The sequence below is a fragment of the Mus caroli genome, unplaced genomic scaffold (genome assembly GCF_978045245.1).
Source record: "Mus caroli unplaced genomic scaffold, Mus_caroli_1 scaffold_17, whole genome shotgun sequence".
Taxonomy (NCBI): Eukaryota; Metazoa; Chordata; class Mammalia; order Rodentia; family Muridae; genus Mus; species Mus caroli.
The window spans coordinates 8,138,844-8,156,251 of record NW_028227272.1 but is presented as its reverse complement, the minus strand read 5'-3'; the positions used below and the strand labels follow the sequence as shown (position 1 = coordinate 8,156,251).

The 17,408-nt window shown below is 46.1% G+C and overlaps 1 protein-coding gene across 3 annotated transcripts in view; it reads right to left on the bottom strand.

Moving 5' to 3' along the window:
• Positions 1 to 17,408, bottom strand: part of Snx29 (sorting nexin 29) — a 431,651-nt gene that overhangs the window by 349,281 nt on the left and 64,962 nt on the right. For 2 of the 3 annotated variants that reach the window (XM_021185334.3, XM_029470597.2), the window contains exons 5-8: positions 16,663 to 16,843; positions 12,612 to 12,682; positions 11,384 to 11,632; positions 8,363 to 8,735 (exon numbers count right to left, since the gene is read on the bottom strand). In XM_021185334.3, coding sequence (XP_021040993.1) covers positions 8,363 to 8,735; positions 11,384 to 11,632; positions 12,612 to 12,682; positions 16,663 to 16,843 — 874 coding nt within the window. Of the gene's footprint in view, positions 1 to 4,885; positions 5,113 to 8,362; positions 8,736 to 11,383; positions 11,633 to 12,611; positions 12,683 to 16,662; positions 16,844 to 17,408 lie in introns of those variants that run through there. The other variant, XM_029470598.2, reaches the window with a different exon arrangement.

Sequence of the window (17,408 nt, the reverse complement as noted above, 5' to 3'; positions counted from 1 at the left end):
CCCTATTAACACAAACTTGCAACACATATCAAATTCCCCTCCTAGTTCCCAGGCTGTCCTGACCCACAGGAACGCCCTACCATAACTTCCAGGCTCCCTCCCAACCCTTCTCTTAAAATACTGGCGATGCGTTCCCAGTCTTTTTGCTATGCTCTATGAGACAGCCACGGCAATCTTGAATTTCCCCAGTAAAGCTTTCTTCCTACCCATGGAATAGTTGGGTTCAGTGGCTTTACTGTTGCCTCACAGCTGTGAGCTGCCAAGTGAGTGCTGGAAACTGAAGTTGAGTCCTCTAGAAGAGCAGCCAGTGCTCTTAACCAGTAAGAAAGTCATCTATCTCCCCGGCCCCAAATTATGTACTTTAGCAGAGTCCGGTGGTATACTCCCAAAATTCTAACACCCAGGAGACTGCCTAGCCCAGGCACCATAACAAGGCCCTGTTTCACAACCACATGGTGCAGTGGTGCAGTGGTTACAGATACAAAGCTCTAGGTTTAATCTGCAGCACCACAAAGAGAGAGAAAGACCCTGGCCACAGGTATGGTGCCTCACACCTATAATCCCAATGCTTGTGAGATAGAGGTAAGAGGCCTGTGATAAGTTCAAGGCCAACCTGGACTACATAGTGAGACTCTCACCTCAAAACAATATCACCTGTTGACCATATACAATAGCACCCAGACTGAGATCTTCCAAAGCAAACCACAATGGTGTCCAGCCTCTCACCTGCATGAGCCTCTACATAACATCCTTTATTTTAGGGCACAGGTCAAGACATTTTCTCTGTAAACATTTTAGACTGAGTGGCACACTCTTATAGACGGTGTTTCTTTACAAGCCTTTAAAATCCAACCAAATCTAGCTGGAGCTAGCATTGGGTGGGTGTTATAACCATAGTAAAAATGCCTTTTAGACAAGTAAATAAAGCTTAGTTGGGAATCCACTACACCCAAGGCTGCACCTGATAACCAAAACCCAGTGACATCACTCACTCAAGATAACCTGACATAGTCCTAGAAGCCCATGACACCATTGCACAGTATATAAGCAGAGACCGAGAGCAATGTTCTTCTTTGCACATCTGGAGAGACACCACCTTGATCTACCCTGTGGCTGGAAAGTCTCCTTCAGGATCCTGACCCCAAATCAGAGACTTCGGTTATAGACTGGACCTGGCCTTCAACTAAGATACATGGGGAAGATAGGCTCAGGTAATTAGAAATTTAGAGTGTGACCCTGTGTGATGACCCTCAGCATGACTTCTGGGAGATAGTTTACTGAATCCACCTCAGGAATAAGTTCCATCTTGCTGGCAAGGTCAAAACTGAGTTCATGTTCCCAGGACCCAAAACCAACTCCTACCCTGCTTCTCAGATGTTTCATGTTTGTGTGTTAACCAGTAAAGGATGTACAAAGGGAAGTTGTTGTTATCCCATTATCTCTAAACTAACATGCACAAATAGTAAACATGCTGCCTGTCTTGACTTAATGGGCTGTGTGCAGCTTGCCCACTCCTTTGTTCCCTCATCACTCTCAATTATGGACCAGAGGCCAGGAGGGGACCTGACTGACAAAGCTCACTCAAGGACCCTGAAACCAGGTGACCCGGCTAAGACCCAGTCACCTACTTTAAGTTCCTTGTTTAACTCCTTGTGTCAAAATATAATTAGTCAATGCAATAGTGCATCCTGCTCTACCTCGCTTTCTGTTCCCGCCCTCTAAAAATGTTGTAAATCTCCATGCAGGGTTGAGATTCAGATTCCGCAAACCACCTGCCTCCCTGTGCCACAGGAAATAAAGCTTTCATTTTTGAGCTTCTGTCTCTGAAGTGAGTTTTCTTGGCTTCCACCCCAAACCCAACATAATAATGTATGACTTTTGTTATACTAACTATGAATATCTACCTTCTTGCTCATGACAAGAAACCCAGGGAACGGTCCTAACAGAATCCTATGAGTGAATCGTTTGCTTCCTTCCATGACCAGTGTAAGGACATTTAGACAGCACAGCATGGGTGAAAGAGGGACAGCTCCTGCCACTGACCTCCCCCAGCCCCGCCCCAAGTTTACAGTAAACATGGCTGTGCCTCTAGGCTATTAGAACCACCCTCTTCAGACTCTGAAGCAGCAGCCGGTTGCCAAGTTGCTCCCAAAAAGGGCAAGCCAACTGACATATCCAAAATTGAGTCTAGGCCCAGTTCAACCTGGACTATAGGAGGTTTTCTGGAAGTCAGCCAGCATTCAGGTCGTAAAGCCTGTTCTACCAAAAGGTCACTTCCTTACCTCAGCAAAAGGGACCTATGGTTCTCTAGTTAATATATACGTATTGTGCCTATCAGCATTTCAAGTCAATGCTAACAACTTAGTTGCCTCCTTCCCTAGGCTCCTCATCCTTCTTATGACCTGGCCGTTCTGTCTCTCTCCTGTGCCTGCTTCTCTCGCTGTGATTTCTCTATTCTCCATCCCTTACTCTCCCTCTCTCCTCCCCTCACAGATAGCTAGCCATGTCCAGTCTACCTCTTTCTCTCTCTGTTCTGAACTCTTCCAGATGTCTCTGACTGTTCTCTCCCTCATAGCTACAATGATAACCTTTCTCTTAACTACACCATGGAGTAGTCATGTTATCAGTTTATTTAGTGGCATGCAGTTTAAAGTAGCATGCAGGCAGGGCACATTTTCAGAGAGAGTAGTACTGGCCAGTGTGTGAGAGCTGAAGTTAGATTTTAAGTTTAAATTTTTAAGTTTAAATTGCTGTGCTTAAGAGATCTACAAAACAAAAACTCAAGCCCCATTTGCCCAAGGACAGACAACATCCTGGAATGCTGGGGGCTGTTGTTCGTGTAAGAAGACAAGCCATGACTTTCCACTTTTATAAACAAGCTTGGTTGCCTCAACTATACAGGATATGCTTGATCCTGTATTGGAGTTGCATATACATATAGATCCTGTAGGAGGAGTTACATAGGCAGTAAGTATATCAGGATGTATGCTTGCCCACAACTTGACAAAGGTGAGAAGTGCACAGCCTTGTGGGTTTCGCCTTCGTGAGCACCAGACTAACATAATTCGTGGCCATTCTATGGGAATCCAGGAATGGACCTGGCCAGTATTTAATAAAGCTTGCTTTAAATCTGGCCTTATTCTCACTTGGTGGGATCAACAAATCCTAGTTCCAAGCATTCCACTACCTCTCTGGGCTTGTGGACTTTTCTTCTTGTTTCAAAGACAATTCTTGCTATATCCTAGCAGCCTATGGTGAGTCAATGTAAGCCAGAGCCATAAAGGGTGAGGCCCCAAACCCAAGAGAAACCAGAGCCATGAAGGGTGAGGCCCCAAACCCAAGAGGAAGCGGCCCTCAAGGGTCACCAACTCAATTGACACCTGGATTGACTTTAAAGGGCCAACAAAATGGCTCAGCAGATAAAGGTGCTTGCTGTCAAGCCTGATGACCTGAGTTTGACCCCTAGGACCCATATGATGAAAGGAGAAAACTGTCTTTACAAATATCTTCATTCACATGCACACACCCACGCACTAATAATGTAAAAAAGATTTAAGATTGGCTTAAAATAACAGAAAGTATTGTTTATCATTAAAACAAAATATTTTTTCAAAATCGAGACAATGTTAAAAATAAAGTCCCAGCACAGCTGGGTGAGAGGGTTTCCCTAGGCAGGCAGTATTCATGGTAAACACTGAATAAAGGGAAATGGTTAAAGTACCAGCAGAGAAGGCCCAAATGGGGGCCACTAGATCACCCCAACAACAGGCAAGCGTCAGGTCTACGGTGCCGGCCATGCCTCCTCATTTACACGGTTGCAGTGAAAGTACACATGCACTTCCAACGACGTGTTTCCCATTCAATATCACGGTACAAGGTCATCTCCAGACTCTCAGACAAGGGCACTCCTCACTAACGATGTTCACAGTGAGCAGACTGGCTCACTCCTTTATTCCCAGCACTCAAAGGCAGGAGCAGGAAGAGCTCTGGGAATTTAAAAGCCAGCCTGGTCTACTAACTGCCTGTCCTGTCCCAGGAAAGCCAGGGCTACAGAAAACTGAGTTCAATCCCAAATATTGCAAAAACAGACAGACAAAAATTGCTCAAGAGCTTCTCCCCACCCCAAAAAATTAATTAATTACACAAAACCAGTTCTAAGAACAAAACAGTGTTAGGATTCTATGCTCAGAGCACACGGGGACAGACTCCTCGGCAGGTTCATGCCTGGAGCACATTAAGGTCAGACCAGGTGTTCTGCTTCTCTGAACAGGACTTTGGAATCTTGCTACTCAGCTCTTCTCAAGTTGAGACAATGTCCTCAGGGTAGATTCTCCACCCAGGGTCAGATAATTTGTTAACCATCTTCCGCCCCCAGGGCTATTGGCAGACCCCCATGCACAGCCTTCATGCCTGCCTGTGCAGGTGTCTTCTCAGGCCTGGAATTGGGACCTGCAGAGCCAGCCTGGCCCTTGCAGGGAATGGCTGGACAGGCCGCGGCTACGGCTCAGGGCACTCGCTGTACACCTCTGGAGGTATGAGGAGCTTAGTCACTAGAGATGGGCATGGCTCATTTTTTACTGGTGTCAGAGCTCAAACAAGAGGAATGAAACACTCCTTTCCATAATAGAGCTATTGCCTATCTTGAAGAAAAACAAAAAGCAAAGTCAACACTTGTGATAGATACTGGATAAAGCGGGATCCAGCACCAAAGAAATAATTAAATTACCAACAAACAGAGAAAGCCCAAATTTGGGCCACCAGACTATCCTAAAAACAAGCAAACATCAGATTTTGCCAGAAGCAATGGCAAGTCTCGCTGAGCCCCCTAGCTTGGCCACACTCCCCAACACGACTGCTGTGTGCAGACCCAAAAGCCAAGTATTACTCAATAAGCCATTCATCACTGCTCAGCTCCTTCCCAGGCTTCTCTGCAGACTCTTCAATCATGATGCCGCTGTACACTGGAGAGAGGCTATCCATGGTCCATGGAGGTCCAGCTCCCAAGGCCACCCAACACTGCTTTGTGCCTCTTACACATCACAATGCCAGCAGCCACCCTTGCTTACAAGGTGGCCTCCTCCTCCAGGCTGCACACCACTGGCACCAGGGGTAAGAAGAGAGAGGACTGGGGCTCAGGCATTGACTCACACGACTCACACAACTCGGCATCTACAGAGCCACAGAATGCAGTGGCTCCGAGGGTGCTCAGAGGTTTCAATGACTGCTTGTGCCAACTTGATTGGGAAACTGTGTCAGATAGTCAAACACTATGCTAGAAGATTAATATTTGCACCAGTAGAGTTTTAGTTAAAAGATTGTTCTGCTGGATCAGATGGACCTCAGCCAAACAACAGAGACTGCAATACAAAACCACCAACCTCTCCAGAGAAAGACGGAGTTCTGCCAGCAAACTGCCTCTGGACTCGAACTGAGACTCCCCACCAGTCTACCTGCAGAGTTAAACTCACCACACTCCACAATTCCATGTGTCAATTCCCCAAATCAGGAAAAAGAAAATTCAGAACAAGACAGGCATAGAGATACACACCAGAATCTCAGCCCAGGCCAGCCTACACTACATGATACCCTGTCTCAAAATAAATAAACAAACAAGCAAACCAACAAAAACAGAGAGACTGCGCCACATAGGCAAAGGTGAAGTGGTGAAGGACACACAGCACTAGCTGTTTCACAGAACTATGATTAAAACAAGAGGGCTCAGACCCTGCTCCAGGCTCAAACCATCCGTAGTCTGTGGACATGAACACTGCTGCTGAAAAATGACTCGAACAAATATTTGGGAGTAGAAAATAGCCTTATACAGACGGCATTCTAGGGGCAGGATGATGTATCTAGGGCCAGCCTGAGCTACATCCAGAGACCCTACCCCAAAACAACAACAAAAGCAAACAGCATAAATACTCAACAGTAAAGGAACCATTTAGCAAGAGAGGGTTTTGCAGACCATGAGAGGGATTCCATGGGACCCTGTTCCGTAAGACTGCATGCTGAGTGTCCTACAGGCTCCAGTGTGTGAGCTAAAATCCAGGAACCTTAGTGCTGTGTGTCTGGGAAGTAGGAGAGCCCTGTGAGTCCAAGTCCATGGACAGGAGAACACAGCACCCCAGTTCACACTGTCAGACATGAAGGAAGCTCTTCCTGCCTCCCTCAGACTCCTCTGCTCTTGTCAGGTCCTGGCTAACAGGAAAGCCCTGTCATTAGTGAATCCACCCAAACTCTGATCTCAGCCTGAACACTCTCCCAGATTCCAGAAACAAGAATTTAACCTGGGGATCTCACAGTTCAGCAAAGGTGACCTTTATATAAAACAACTGAATTATGTAATAACATGAAAAACAGTAAGTTCTGAGAAGCAGTCTATGTGGACCCAACTCCCAGCATGGCAACCTCTTTGCCAAATCTCAACTTTGAAATTGTCTTTCCTCTGAAGCTTGCAGCATGGAGAGCATCGGAGATGAGCACAGGCAGATGGCCAGTGCACGTGTGTGAATGACAGCCAAACCTTGTCACATTTTAGAATTATTTATTTATTTTATGTGTGTGGATGTTTTGCCTGCATGTGTGTATGTGTGTCACATGCATGGTGCCTGACGCCCACAGAAACCAGAAGAAAGAGAACATCTGATCCCCTGGGAGCAGTCTTGCAGATAGCTGTAGCTCACCATGGGGACTGGGGATCAAATGTAGGACCTCTGCGAGAGCAACAATCTGATCAACTGCTGAGTGCTCTCTCCAGCCCCCAAAACTTTTTAAACAGGTATAGTCTCCAAACAAATTTTAAAAAGTTAATATTATGCAAACATGAACATCAGAAGCACAGCACTGGAGGCTTCCTGTGGGTGTTAAAACGGACACCATGGCATCTCAGTCCCATAGAAGAACATTTTCACACCTGTTCATGCCACACTTTACCAGGAAGAACTGTGAAGTCAGCCATGATTAGCACCATGTACTCTAAAGCTAAAAAGAAACAGTACTTAACATGTCTAGTGTGGCTGTAAAGAGTGGGAGTACACAGAACCATGAAGAGCAGCCAGCAGCCGTAGCAGCTTGCCTGTGTGACACCACCCAGTGTGCCAGTACATGTGTGACAACACTCAAAGTGCTGGCATGTGTGCCAAAGGCCCCAGACATTGTGTGGCTTGGTTCTTCCCTCTGCAAACCCGACAGAAGTGATACCCACCAACCTAAAGTAGCGCCACACTGGCTGAAGGTCACCAATGTAGTGCTGGTCTCAGCATTCCTTGTTTTTCTTTTTGAGATAGTCTCATGTGAGCCCGGGTGCTGAACTTCTGCTCCTCCTGCCCACCTCCTTGCCCCAGTGCTGATGACAGATACGCACCATCACACCCAGCTTATGCAGTGCTGAAGCACAAACCCAGAACTCTGAGCATGCAGTCAAGCACTCTCGATGGAGCCACGTCGCCAGCCCTGATGCAGTTCTTAGGTCGTCTTTGTTACACAAGACAGTTATCTCTTCCCGGGCCAGCAGTTCTCAACCTGTGTGGATCATGACCCCTTGGGGTTGAAGGACACTTTCACAGAGGTCATCTAAGACCATCAGAAAACACAGACACTTACATTATAGTTTATATCAAGAGCAAAATTACATGTATGAAGTCTTACTGAAAATGTTTACAGTTGTGCTCCCGAGGAGCTCTGTTAAAGGGTCACAGTGTGAGGGAGGGAGAGAACTAATATCTTAGGCTCTGCACATCGAACCGGTGACACCTCTCCAGGCCAAGTCCACTTTCCTTGTGAGCTTGTAACAGGTTAGAGACACAGGAAAACCCAGCTTGTGAAAGCCAAAGCCTTATGTTCAAGCAAAACTTACAAGTAAACATTCTGATGCTAACTTTGTATTAAATCCATGAACATAGACAGACTCCATTTCCTTAATTCTCATCAGGGCAAGGTCAAAAAGATCTATAGAATGAAAAGTGTTCCCTGAAAAATCCAACCCTTGCACTATTTTTATTTATATGTGTGTGCATGGTGGATGGTGCACATGTGGAGGTCAGATTCAAGCTCATGTGTCCACGCTGGCCCTCTACCATATCTGAGGCAGGATCGCTCTTGCTCTACCCGACTTGAAGCATGCAGTGGTACCCGCCTCCCATCTCTCCCTGGAGTGGCGGGATAACAGGGGCTGCTCTGCTGCGTGCTTCTGGGATGCTGGGGATCTGAACTTAGGTCGTCGTCAGGCTTGCACAGCGTGATCGACTGAGCCACTTCCCCAGCCCCAAAATTCACCACTCATTCCACTCGCTTCCATAGAAAACAGCCTCCTCGCCACATAACATCCTGTAACTCCCTTGTGGAGAGCTCAATCGGAACTCACCTGTCTGGTGACTCTGTGTGGCCAGTGTGCCCCCTTCCTAACGGGCTCCTGCACCCATCCTCCTCGTTCTCATCCACATCGTCATCAATGCTCTTCACATCAAGCTTCTGGTAGCCCAGCTCCCCATTCAAAGACGCAGAATCAATTCTCCATGAGCTGCTGCTCTGGCTCCCGTTGGAATTTGGCCCAAAGGAGCCTTCAAAGGCTGCCATGATGTTGACGGAGGATCGGTCAGAGTTCTCCTCCGAGCTTTCTGCAGTCCCAGGCATCTTTTTTAAAGTGTCCCCAGTACCCTGCTCCTCCTCATCATCATCAAAAGAGACAATGTTGGTCACCTTCTTCCTCCTTCTCCGCTCCCTTTTACATCGGGTATCTGGCAAAAGAACAGCTGCGGTAAGAGACAGAGGAAGGCCGAGCCTCACTCCCACGGGGCAGCAAAGCCTACTGTCACACCAAGAATAAACCAAAACTAAATCAGATTCTGTGGGTGTTTTAGGGTTTTTCTAAATAGATTTTTTTTTCCCCATACAATATATCCTGGTTATCCTGTCTCTAGCTCCTCCCAGATCCTCCCCACCCACTCAAATGCACACCCTTTCTTTCTCTCTCAAAAAGCAAATAGGCGGGCTGGTGAGATGGCTCAGTGGGTAAGAGCACCCGACAGCACTTCCAAAGGTCCGGAGTTCAATCCCAGCAACCACATGGTGGCTCACAACCATCCGTAACGAGATCTGGCGCCCTCTTCTGGAGTGTCTGAAGACAGCTACAGTGTACTTACATATAATAAACAAATAAATCTTTAAAAAAAAATAAATTCTTAAAAAAAAAAAAGCAAATAGGCATATAATAATAAAAGAAGATAAAACTAATCAGAATAGAACAAAACAAACAGGAAATAGGAAAAGAAGAGCCAGCCAGGAAGTGGTGGCTCTCGCCTTTAATCCCAGCACTCAGGAGGCAGGGGCAGGCAGATTTCTGAGTTCGGGGCCAGCCTGGTCTACAAAGTGAGTTCCAGAACAGCCAAGGCTATAAAGAGAAACCCTGTCTCGAAAAACCAAAAAAAAAAAAAGGGAAAAGAAAAGCCAAAGAAGAAGAAGAAACACATACAGATGCAGAGACATACACATTCGCACACACAGGAAACCCATAAAGGCAAAAAAGAAAATTTAAAAACATAATAACATAATATATAAGCAAATGACAACATAAGATTTTAAAAAATACTACTGAATTTGTTTTATGTTGGCCACTACTGCTGGGTATTTTTATTTTTATTTTTAAAAACAAAACAAAACAAAAACTCTCTTTTTAAAGGTAGGAGTGTGTGTTCGTGCATGTGCGTACACACATATATATACCAACAGAAGTTAAAAGAGGGCATCATATCCCTTGGAGTTAGAGTTAGGCAGTTGTGAGATGTGGGTGCTAGGAACCAAACTCAAGTCCTCTAGAAAAGCAGCAAATGCTGAGGAGATCAGAGGCACTGGAGACCAAACTTACTACCATTATTTTGCTGAAGCTCAAATTGTCAAATATTCCTCTAAATATTTATGTTTATACCCATAGGTTAGTGATGTTTAGAGAACTTTCTTTTACACTGAGCAGCATTTAATGTAATCATCAGAGTGCTGAGAATGAGCAACCTCGAGTGCTCAGCCTATACCACCCCCACCCCTCAGGGGACAGCACAGACAACAGAGCAGAAATGATGTAAGAGCCAGAAGGCAGGGAGGAGCACTATACAATGATGCCTGCTGGATTTGACATGGTTCTCCTGTCAGTGTTTACCCGCTTCAGACCAAGCCAGTCAACATTCCAGCTCTGTGGAGATGGGGATTAGAGGCAGTTGGTGCCTGCTGGGAAATGGACTGCGAATATTCTTCAGGGGTGTGTGTGGTGCTCAGTAAGTAAAGTGCTGGCTGCACATGCAGAAGGACTGGAGTTGGACCCAGCCCTGGGGGAAGCTGGGCACAGACGTGTACACCTGTAACTCCAGCCCTGGAAGGGCAGACAGGAGACACAGGCAGATCCCTGGAGCTCCATGGCCAGCCAGTCTAGACAGAGATTCTGTCTCTAAACAAAACAAAGTGTACAGCCAAAGAGGAAGATGGCCCACACTGACTTCTGTCCTTTGCACGTGTGAGTGCACACACACACACACACACACACACACACACACTGTATAAATAAACACACATACACAAAGATGACAGACAGATAGAAATAGAGAGATAAAATAGAATTCCAAAAGTAGGGCTGCTGGGTCACGTTGTGATCCTACTGCTCTGGAGCTAGAAAGATCCAAGTTCAAGACCAGCCTGGGCTTTGGAGTCAGTTCAAAGCCACCCTAATGATATGATAAGACCTTGTCTCAAAAATAAGAAGTAAAAAGAACTTAGGATAGACACTTTTTAAAATTGTTTCAAAGGGGTGGCCATGGTTACTGCCTTCATGGATTTGGAGTGACAGGGACTGGTGTTTAACCCCTAAGTCTTGGTTTCTCCTAATAGCAACTCACTAACATCGCCACATGCTCTAAGAGCATCATCAGCGTCGGTGAAGTCTCAGGTTAACACTTTCCCCTTCTGCTCAGATAGGCCACTACGGAAAGAGCATCCTCCCAATACAGACAAGCCCAAAGCATTCTCTCTGAAGCATCCTGTGCTGGCATCCAAGATACCACAAAAACAATAAGCTGCTTATGCCTTTTTGTTTTAAAATATCACCCCTGCCCAACCCCAAGACGACTAACAAGATGCTAGCAGAGCCTCGGCTCACTACTGATCATAAAAACTAAGGAAAGAACGGAGAGAAGTGGTGGGAGATGACCCACCTGGCAGACTGGGCGGTCTTCTCTACCCTTCCTGTCAGGTCCCGCTCACAGTGAAAGACGATAGAAAAACAAACACACACAGATTTTGCTCCCCGGGAAGTGACAGAATCAGGCGTTCCTCTCAGCACCACTCTCATTTCCTTTTCAGTGGCCCTACTGTGCCACCTCCAGGGCCCCTTCTGGCTTACCAACATGAACGTTCTTGGATATGACAGGCAGAGGGTCAGTCTCCTGCTCTGGCTTGATGAGAATGGAGACAGCAGAGGACGCTGTGATCTCCCTGAGAAGGCTGCTCATGCCCTGTGTGGACTCCTTCAGCAAAGATGTCACATTCTGCGTTGACTCCTTTAGGAGGTCAGAGACAGTGGGAGCAAATTTGCTCTGCCCATTCAAATCCTTATTGTCAATGTTAATTGCAAAGAGTATGGAGTTCAGACCTGTCAAAAAAGTAGGGAAGGGACATTGCAGTACTTGCTGTCATGTGGTCACACCTACAGCAAAAAGACAGTCTACAAAGGACACAAGAGGACATGTACTCATCTTCAGCATCTAAAACAATTGGAACCTGTATTGGTAGATAGAAGTTCATGTGAACAGAGTCAGGAAGACAGCCAACAAGAGTCACCTAGGAGAAGCTGGTGGTGGGCGTTCTGGAGAGAGGCTTGCCTGGGCTGAGGCACAGAAAGCCACTTAGCAGCTCTGAGACCTTGGTTAAGCAGCTTGTCATCTCCCTGAGTTCTAGTTTCATGGTCTGTGCAATTGTGGCAAAGGTGACCCTCTCAGGATTTTGAGTCCTGGGGGCTTTCCCTACCAACACCTACCTCATCAAGAGCTCAGTGTGCACCCAACAAGTCATGACAGTTACTGTAGCCAAGACTGACACTGGCAATCTACAGCCTATAAAGAAAAACCACAGCCAAAGCCCGACTCTCTCATCTCTAAATGAGCCTAACATGGCTCTCGATGTGGGCTCAATGTCAGGTAATGTGATGTCTCAGGCCACAGTCACAGCCATCCAGGGCCTTGCTTCACACTGATAAACCACATACAAGGCCTTTCATCTTCTGTGGCTCTCTTAAAGCCCCAAAAAGGTTCCTGCAAAGCGAACAGTGTTCTCACCTCACAGAGTAAGAGAGAAGAGGTAACAGAGCTGACAGAATTCAGCTGACATGCAGGAAAACCATGGGTAAGGCAGTCAGCCAATCCCCAGTTCTTTACAGTTCACCTGCCAGGCCACAAGCCACACTCTTCAACCAAGTGCATCATCCGTACAGTGTCAGAGGCTAGATAAATTGGCCCAATGTAAAAAGCAACACAACAGTAAGAAAGCACAGAGCATCATGGCATCTGCTCCCAGGAGCTCTCGGCTCACCAAGCTTCTCAGGACTCATTACCCCTGGCCTCAACCAGGCTTACCAGCTGCCATGGTAGGGAGCATGCTGGACCTTTCTTCATCCATCACAAAAGACCAATCTTCATAGAATGTGCTGCAAAAGCAAAAAGAGACAGGACAGCTCTTAGAGAAAGATAGTTCTCAGCATCCATTCACTGGACAACAATGCATTGCCTGGGTCAGTCCCTAACAAGCACCACGCCTCATCTGTCACCCAGAAGAAGTTTGGCCTCTCTCTGCTCTGAAGCTTCTCACTAGAAACAAAGGTCTGCATGCACAGACCCTGACTTCCTTCTCAGTCCCCTGAGACCCTGAGCTTTAGACATCTGAAATAGACATGTGCAGATAGGATTATAAAGAAGCAAAGTTGAAGGGGACGGATGGACGGATGGACTTCATTCAACAAGGTACCCTGAGATAGACAGGAAGTTCAGGCTCACAACAGGGCTCACCTGATTGGCCAATGCAAGAAAAGATCATTTCAGAAGCAACTACAGAGCTTCAGGGCTCCATCAATGGGGTATGCACTTACAATAACAGCTGAACTACAAACCCATACTCCAAGTTAGTCATGGAAAAAGCGGGGAGGCTAAAGGGCTTCTGTGAATTTCAGGAGCAGCTGGGGATGGTCAGGGAAGCCTGCAGATACCTAAGGTAATCCAGACAATTAACAGTACAGCAAGGCTTAAAAGCAGATCTCCCAAGTCTAATCTCTTTTGTTAAAGATTTATTTATTTATTTTATGTATATGAGTACACACTGTAGCTGTAAAGATGGTTGTGAGCCTTCATGTGGTTGTTGGGAACTGAATTTGTTTTACACCCTCTGCTCAATCCGCTCACTCTGGCCCAAAGATTTATTTATTATTATACATAAGTACACTGTAGCTGTCTTCAGACATGCCAGAAGAGGGCGTCAGAGCTCATTACAGGTGGTTGTAAGCCACCATGTGGTTGCTAGGATTTGAACTCAGGACCTTCAGGAGAGCAGTCAGTGCTCTTACCCACTGAGCCATCTTGCCAGCACCACCCCCCCCTGTCTAATTTCTAATCACTTTATATGACTCTGTTAGGAAATAAACCACCAGACTCTTCAATGTCAGGTAACAAAACTGTAAGTGCAGCTTCAATAATGTCAGTTCGGTGCTGAGTGGCCTGCAGTGTAGCAAGAGATGGAGAAAAGTAGATGCTGACATAACTGAAGACAGGAGAGGGCATGTGGCAGGAAGATAACACACCTTGTCAGGCTAGCATTCTCATCACATTCAAGCCCACAGCGAACTGGATCAGCTGAAAAACTGAGCTAGCTTTAGTACATGTAAATCAATCTGAAGTATGTATGTGTGAGAGAGAATGTGTGTATGGTGTGTGTGTAAGAGAGAAAGAAAGTGTGTGAGAGTGTGTGTGAGAAAGTGTTTGTGTGAGAGAGAGTGTGTATGAGAGAGTGTGTGTGAGTGTTCATGAGAGTGTGTGTATGAGTATGTGTGAGAAAGAGAATGTGTATGAAAGAGTGTGTGTGAGTGTGTGTAGAAAAAGTATATGTGGGCCGGGCATGGTGGCACATGCCTTTAATTCCAGCACTCGGGAGGCAGAGGCAGGCGGATTTCTAAGTTCGAGGCCAGCCTGGTCTACAAAGTGAGTTCCAGGACAGCCAGGGATATACAGAGAAACCCTGTCTCAAGAAAAAAAAAGAAAAAAGAAAAAGAAAAAGAAAAAGTGTATGTGTGTGAGAGTGTGTGTGTATGTGTGGGAGAGAGAGTGTGTGGGAGTGTGAGAGTGTGTAAGTGTATTGAGAAAGTGTGTGTATAAGAGAATGTGTGGAGAGAGGATGTATGTGAGAAAGAGTGTGTGTATGTGAAAGAGAAATGTATGTAAGAGAGTGTGGTGAGAGAGAAGATTGTGAAAAGTATGTATATAACAGTCTGTGAGAGTGTGTGTCTGTGTGTGTAAGAGAGTATATGTATAAGAGTATTATGTGTGTGAGTGTGTGAGAAAGTGTGTGTGAGAGAATGTATGTAAGAGTGTGTGTTAGAGAAAGAATGTGAAAGAGTGTGTATGTGAGAGAGTATGTATGAAAGAGTGTGTGTGAGAGACAGAGTGTGTGAGAGAGAGTGTGTGTATGTATGAGAGAGCGTTATGTGTACAAGAGAGTATGTGTGAATATGTGTAAGAAAGTCTGTGAGTGTGTGGGGAGAGAGAATGTATGTAAGTATGTGTGAGAGAGAGAATGTGTGAGAGAGTGTATGTGAGAAAGAATGTGTGAGAGAATTTGTATGAGAGAGAATGTATGTGAAAGTGTGTGTCTCTGCCTCCTCATCACTGGGACATGCACCATTGTGCTGGTTCTTTTCATGTGGATTGTAGTTCTCTCTCCTTCCACCATAGGATACATGGGATCTGGGAGCTGAATCCTGAGTTACATGTCTATATGGCCAGCAAGATCCATCTCAGTGACCCTGGTGTTTTTCAGGGCAATCCTAGAGCCCCCACAGGATCACTGGTAGATTTACATCACAGGGCAATGGGGGCAGCACAGGATGGAGCCTCTGTCCAGCATGAGTCAGATTTCCAGTAAAGAAAAAAGTAAAGCTGAGAAGAAGCTGTTGGGAGAGGGGCACAGGGGTTACTACAGAAGCAGAAAGGGAGACCTGAGCCTGCAGACACCTGGCAGGATTGAATCAAGGGTTTGTGGCAACGCTGGGAAGCCAGCTTACTGCATTAACAGAATCTAAGTGTCAAGTCTAGGCCTTGCTAACATGGAAGTTACTCAAGGCTCCAGAGAGGACTGATCATAGCTCCTTGGGTCATCAGGTGACATAAACTGTCTAGTCTACCATCCTCACAGGCAGGTAACAACATGAAGAAATAAAAGTGGCCCATGAGGTGTCTCAAGTACTGCTTACTATAACACAAGTTGACCTGAGTAAACTTTATGCTTAAGGAAAAAAAAAATGTAGCACATGATAAAATAAATAAATAATTAAAAGTGTTTAATAAAAACAAAGCACATCTCCCCTGATGTCTCATAGTCTGAGCAGGCCTGGTCATACAGGCCTTTAATTCCAGCACTAGAGAAACAGGCCAGCCTGGGCTATAACAGGGATTTCCAGGCTAGCCTGGACTACATGTGAGAACTTGCCTCAAAATAAACAAAAGAATAAACAAAGTTTCCACATCTTTTGGTCAGTTTGGGGTTGAGTACACTAAAGAATCCCAAATTTTGCAGCCAACCATTGGACAGAGCACGAGGTCCCCAATAGAAGAGTTAGAGAAAGGACTGAAGGAGTTGAAGGGGTTTGCAACCCCATAGGAAGAACAATATCAACCAATCAGACCCTCCAGAGCTCCCAGGGGCTAAACCACCAACCAAAGAGTACACATGGCTCCAACTGCATATGTAGCAGAGGATGGCCTTGTCATGCATCAATGGGAGGAGAGGTCCTTGATCCTATGAAGGCTCAATAGATGCCCCAGTGTAGGGGAATCGAGAGGGAGGAGGTGGGAGTGGGTGGATGGGTGGAGGAACACCCTCATAGGAGCAGAAGGAGGGTGGATGGGACAGGGGGTTTCTGGGAAGGGGGGAAACCAGAAAGGGGATAACATTTGAAATGTAAATTAGGGGCTGGTGAGATGGCTCAGTGGGTAAGAGCACCCGACTGCTCTTCCGAAGGTCCAGAGTTCAAATCCCAGCAACCACATGGTGGCTCACAACCATCCGTAACGAGATCTGGCGCCCTCTTCTGGAGTGTCTGAAGACAGCTACAGTGTACTTACATATAATAAATAAATAAATCTTTAAAAAAAAAAAAAGAAATGTAAATTTTAAAAAAAAGAGGTTAAAAAAAAGAATCTCAAATTAAAACTGCGTCACAGAGCAAGGAGCAGACTGTGCCCTAAGGCAATAGCTGTCTGCATCCAAGCCTTGAGCAGAACAAGTACTGATGTAGTGCTGGCTACAGGTGCCACACCGGTTCCTTCTAATCCTTTGTCCTCCTACAGGGGTGGGGCTAGCAGGGCTGCAGTGTGGAAGTCCCTTCTCCCCTGGCTGGGAGACTAGGGCCACCCTGCTGGGTACCTGAGCCTGGCACGGTCAGCCAGCAGCATGTGCAGGTAGCGCTCGAGGGAGTGCTCATTTAGGGCGCAGCGCAGCCAGGCCCGGCCTCGGCCAGCGTCGGAGGTGATGTGGTGCAGGGAGTAGAAGCGCTGCAGCTCGTGCTTATTGAGGACCTCCTTCACGTAGACCCAGAACACGGGCTCTGGGGAGAGAATGAGCAGTGGGTCACCGACCGCAAGCTGCTGTTTTCACAGCAATGGTCACCAGGTAACTTTATGGGTATAAACGGCATTACTTCCTTAGCACAGACAACGTAGAACAAAGCAATAATCAGAACCTCCACCCAGAGACCACCATTCTTTCTTTCTTTTTTTTTTTAATGAAATCAGAATAGAATAGTTACTCTAAAGAAAAACTAAAAAGCTTTCAAATAAAGGCCATTATTGAACCAACATGAAGAGCACAACTTGAACTTGACTTCATTCATCTTTTAAAGCTGTTCTCTAAATAACTTCAGGTCTAAGCATTGAATTTCAGTACTGTGAATATTCCTTGGATTGAAGTTTGGCAATAATGCAGTCCAACTGTCTCTTTGCTTCACACTGTGGGAAACTGCTCATGTCATAATATGGGGGGGGCAATTTTCACCAACCATTCTTTGTTGTCAGCACAAACTCATTATAAAGCCCCCATTCAGGCTCCTGATCAAGCACAGGAGAGGGATGCAACTGGACCACCTGGTTATCTTCTGTCACAGTTAAGCAATG